The sequence below is a fragment of the Protomyctophum parallelum genome, assembly GCF_964188405.1.
Source record: "Protomyctophum parallelum genome assembly, chromosome: 11".
In the NCBI taxonomy this organism is placed as follows: domain Eukaryota; kingdom Metazoa; phylum Chordata; class Actinopteri; order Myctophiformes; family Myctophidae; genus Protomyctophum; species Protomyctophum parallelum.
In genome coordinates, this window is record NC_139707.1 from 51,856,859 (window position 1) to 51,861,724 (window position 4,866).

General features: G+C 43.3%; 1 protein-coding gene across 1 annotated transcript; it reads left to right on the top strand.

Moving 5' to 3' along the window:
* Nucleotides 1–125: 125 nt before the first annotated feature.
* On the top strand, nucleotides 126–4,579 carry pierce1 (piercer of microtubule wall 1; the record flags this gene model as incomplete). The annotated part of the gene is made up of 3 exons (XM_083776877.1): nucleotides 126–271; nucleotides 2,642–2,720; nucleotides 4,460–4,579. 3 exons carry the CDS (start codon nucleotides 126–128, stop codon nucleotides 4,577–4,579), a joined length of 345 nt encoding a protein of 114 aa, XP_083633003.1.
* Between the last annotated feature and the right edge of the window lie 287 nt (nucleotides 4,580–4,866).

A 4,866-nucleotide genomic window follows, 5' to 3' on the forward strand; every position in this document is an offset into this window, starting at 1 on the left:
AGGCTGAGCGTTTGTTTATAGTAGCCTATAAATACAGAGAGACTGTAGCGTTTAGTTTAAGGTGTCTGGATTATAATAACACTATAAACAACAACAACAACAACAACAACAACACGTACCTGATGATGACTGAGGACCAGCAAGCAGCTGGAAGCAGAGAGGAGGTCCAGGATGAGCAGAATAATGTTCTTCTGAAAACCAGCGACGTTTACAAAGTTGATCAGAATCTACCAGCGAGGTTCAACCACCCCGACGGGTTCTATGGCTACGGGTCAGTGTTGTTTTCGTCGACTAAAACTAAGACGAAAAATGTTCGTCGACTACCTTTTTTCACTGACGAAAACAAATAGAAACTAAATGAAAACTAAGCTATGATGACTAAAACTAAGACTAAATATAGGCCTACTGACAATTTCGTCAAGAAATAAAAACTAGACTAAAATGGACTATAGTAGCCAAGAGATCCAGTATAAGTGAATTATGTTTGCATGCTGAAAATAGTCGATCTATCAAGGCCCGACAAAATGCATTTTAGTCGACTAAATCAACTGTAGCCTAGATGTAGTCGACTAAAATTGCGTGACATTTAGTCGACTAAAACTAGACTAACACTAAGACATTCCAGGTGACTAAAATGTGACTAAAACTAAGTGAAAACTATTCAAGAGACTATATGACTAAAACTAAAATCAAAATGTGCTGCCAAAAACAACACTGGGTGAGAGGCTGAAATACAAATACTCTGATTGATCGATAACTGTATTAACCGTTTGTATAGAATAAGCACAGGAAAACACAGTTAAATAGACCGATTGTTTGTTTACAAACATTGGGACTGCATGGCGCACGGCCGGGTGACTGTTTCATGTAATCAATTCCCAACAGAACTCCAAACCTGTTGTTTTTTGGGGAGCGCTCGTTTCATGTCCATTTCAATCTCTCTTGTGTGTTGACTAGTGAGGTGCACCCTAGGAGACATTTATACTTCATTGTGTGTTTTGATTGATTGATTGATTTAAATATGTATTAACAGTTTGCAGAATTACAGTACATTTCAAGCACAAACTCAATACAAAGACTGTTAACTGTGAGTGGACGACCCAATTAAGCATTACACTTGTTTACAAGAGGGTCCACCATGTTCAATTCATCAAAACATTTAGAGACGTACAAATAGACACTTCTATATAGTCAAAGAACAGAACAGGAATTCATCATAAAGGACGTAAAAAGGGAAAATAACTGAAAATAATAACAACTGAAGAAAACTAAATGAAAACTATGCTATGATGACTAAAACTAAGACTAAATATACTGACGTCAACAAATGAAAACTAGACTAAAATGTTAGGAAGGGACTAGTGGACAAGAGATCAAGTATAAGTCATTTTACACTTGGTTGCATGCTGAAAATAGCAGATCTACAAGCTCACAACACGTCGCGCTGCAACGCGTTGTGAGCTTGTAGATCGGCTATTTTCAGCAAGTGTAAAAACAGTCCTTACGACGGCATCAGTGCCCACCAAAATAAATTTTAGTCGACTAAATCAACTGTAGATTTAGTTGACTAAAATCTCATGACATTTAGTCGACTAAAACTAGACTAACACTAATACATTCCAGGTGACTAAAATGTGACTAAAACTAAATTAAAACTATTCCAAAGGCTATGACTAAAACTAAAATCTAAATTTGCTGCCAAAAAACAACACTGCATTTATCTGGGGAGGGCCTGGAATCCCCTTATTAATGCACATGTTTGTATTGTTGTTCAGAGGCAGCGGTGGCCGAACGGTTTGCGGAGCGGTCTTGATATCGGAAGGTCGCTATAGTTCGTATCCCCGGACCGGCACGTTAAAATTACCACCGCTGAAGTGCCCTTGGACAAGGCATTGAACCTCTACCATGAAATGTTCTATGAGCAGGGCCTGGCTCTAAACAAGTTCTTGAGCTTAGTCCAGTTACCCTGGGTAAACATAGTACCTTTCCTTTCCTTAGTCCAGTTACCCTGGGTAAACATGGTACCTTTCCTTTCCTTAGTCCAGTTACCCTGGGTAAACATAGTACCTTTCCTTTCCTTAGTCCAGTTACCCTGGGTAAACATAGTACCTTTCCTTTCCTTAGTCCAGTTACCCTGGGTAAACATAGTACCTTTCCTTTCCTTAGTCCAGTTACCCTGGGTAAACATAGTACCTTTCCTTTCCTTAGTCCAGTTACCCTGGGTATACATAGTACCTTTCCTTTCCTTAGTCCAGCTCCCCTGGGTAAACATAGTACCTTTCCTTTCCTTAGTCCAGTTACCCTGGGTAAACATAGTACCTTTCCTTTCCTTAGTCCAGTTACCCTGGGTAAACATAGTACCTTTCCTTTCCCTTAGTCCAGTTACCCTGGGTAAACATAGTACCTTTCCTTTCCTTAGTCCAGTTACCCTGGGTAAACATAGTACCTTTCCTTTCCTTAGTCCAGTTACCCTGGGTAAACATAGTACCTTTCCTTTCCTTAGTCCAGTTACCCTGGGTAAACATAGTACCTTTCCTTTCCTTAGTCCAGTTACCCTGGGTAAACATAGTACCTTTCCTTTTCCTTACCTGGAATCCCCTTATTAATTAATGCACATGTTTGTATAATTGTTGTTCAACAGTCAGAAGAAAAGACATCCGTTGTACCAAACCTCCAACCAGCTGTACGGCAGCAAGAGACCCACCGTCCACCACATGCCTGTGAGTGTTCCATACGTCCTGACCTGCAAGACGCCTTTAGGGGCGTGAAGCCGCCTCGCCCCTAAAGGCTGAGGCAGAGTGCACGCATCCTCCTGGGTGACAGCAGACTGCTTGGGGGGGCGAGTGCTTGCGCTTTGGCATGAGGGGTGTCAGATCAACATATGGAATGAATGACCCATTTAGGCCTGACGTCGAAATATATAAAATGTCTTCAAAATTTGTGCCACATTTTCACGATTCCTTTCAAAAATAGCAGACCTACAAGCTTGTAGATCTGCTATTTTTCAATAGCGCTCCATATATGGAGATCTAAGGGTGGCAGCGGGGGCAGTGTCTTGAGTGTACAGGGTTTGATTGATGAGGGCCCAGGTAGGGCCGGGCCTTAATTTTCGGCCTGTTGAGTACTCTAGTTTTCACCGGCTGCACTAATAACTTTGGGGCCCGTCTATAAAGTTTAAATGGACAGGTATCAGTCAACAGGCCCGTCTAGAGTTTAAATGGACAGGTATCAGTCAACAGGCCCGTCCAGAGTTTAAATGGACAGGTATCAGTCAACAGGCCCGTCTAGAGTTTAAATGCACAGGTATCAGTCAACAGGCCTGTCTAGAGTTTAAATGGACAGGTATCAGTCAACAGGCCCGTCTAGAGTTTAAATGGACAGGTATCAGTCAACAGGCCCGTCTAGAGTTTAAATGGACAGGTATCAGTCAACAGGCCCGTCTATAGAGTTTAAATGGACAGGTATCAGTCAACAGGCCCGTCTATAGAGTTTAAATGGACAGGTATCAGTCAACAGGCCCGTCTAGAGTTTAAATGGACAGGTATCAGTCAACAGGCCCGTCTAGAGTTTAAATGGACAGGTATCCGTCTAGAGTTTAAATGGACAGGTATCAGTCAACAGGCCCGTCTAGAGTTTAAATGGACAGGTATCAGTCAACAGGCCCGTCTAGAGTTTAAATGGACAGGTGTCAGTCAACAGGCCCGTCTAGAGTTTAAATGGACAGGTGTCAGTCAACAGGCCCGTCTAGAGTTCAAATGGACAGGTATCAGTCAACAGGCCCGTCTAGAGTTTAAATGGACAGGTATCCGTCTAGAGTTTAAATGGACAGGTATCAGTCAACAGGCCCGTCTAGAGTTTAAATGGACAGGTATCCGTCTAGAGTTTAAATGGACAGGTATCAGTCAACAGGCCCGTCTATAGAGTTTAAATGGACAGGTATCAGTCAACAGGCCCGTCTATAGAGTTTAAATGGACAGGTATCAGTCAACAGGCCCGTCTAGAGTTTAAATGGACAGGTATCAGTCAACAGGCCCGTCTAGAGTTTAAATGGACAGGTGTCAGTCAACAGGCCCGTCTAGAGTTCAAATGGACAGGTATCAGTCAACAGGCCCGTCTAGAGTTTAAATGGACAGGTATCCGTCTAGAGTTTAAATGGACAGGTATCAGTCAACAGGCCCGTCTATAGAGTTTAAATGGACAGTTCACTTAAATAAATTGGGCCCAGCCCATGGAGAGGATTTATAGGTAATTAATACAATCTTAAATGTAATTCTGGAGTCGATTGGTAGCCAGTGCAAGGCCGCTAGAATCTGATCTCAGGTCAGAATGGGTTAACGGTATAGCCGTCGCATTCTGAAGCCCCCTTTGATGTCTATGTGTGCACGTCCCTGGGACTGTAGGTCTATGGTAAAACATGATTGATTTGATTGATTGATTTGATCGATCGATTGTGTTTCAGACTCGGTTCTTCGGGACGTCTCGGCGGTTTTCGGAGGAGCTGCTGAGAGGCGGGATGTTTCAGGACAGCTCGTTAAACACCTCGTTAACCACGCACCAATCGGCTTCAGGACCTCGTTAACTATACAACACCCGGCTCCTCCCCACCCCCCCCCCCCCCCCCAGAGTTGGTGTCGAAGTGACTCTGAACCCCTGATTGGTCCTGATGAGCAGACAGACAGACAGACAGACAGACAGACAGACAGACAGACAGACAGGTAACAGTCAGACAGACAGACAGGCACACAGCCTTTAGAGTTGTGAATGTGAATGTTGTGTTTTGAATGTGGAAATAATTTTTCCACTCCAGAGGGCCCCGTTGCATATTACTGATTTTCCCCTGGGGGTCCCCAGACCCCCTGGAACTCC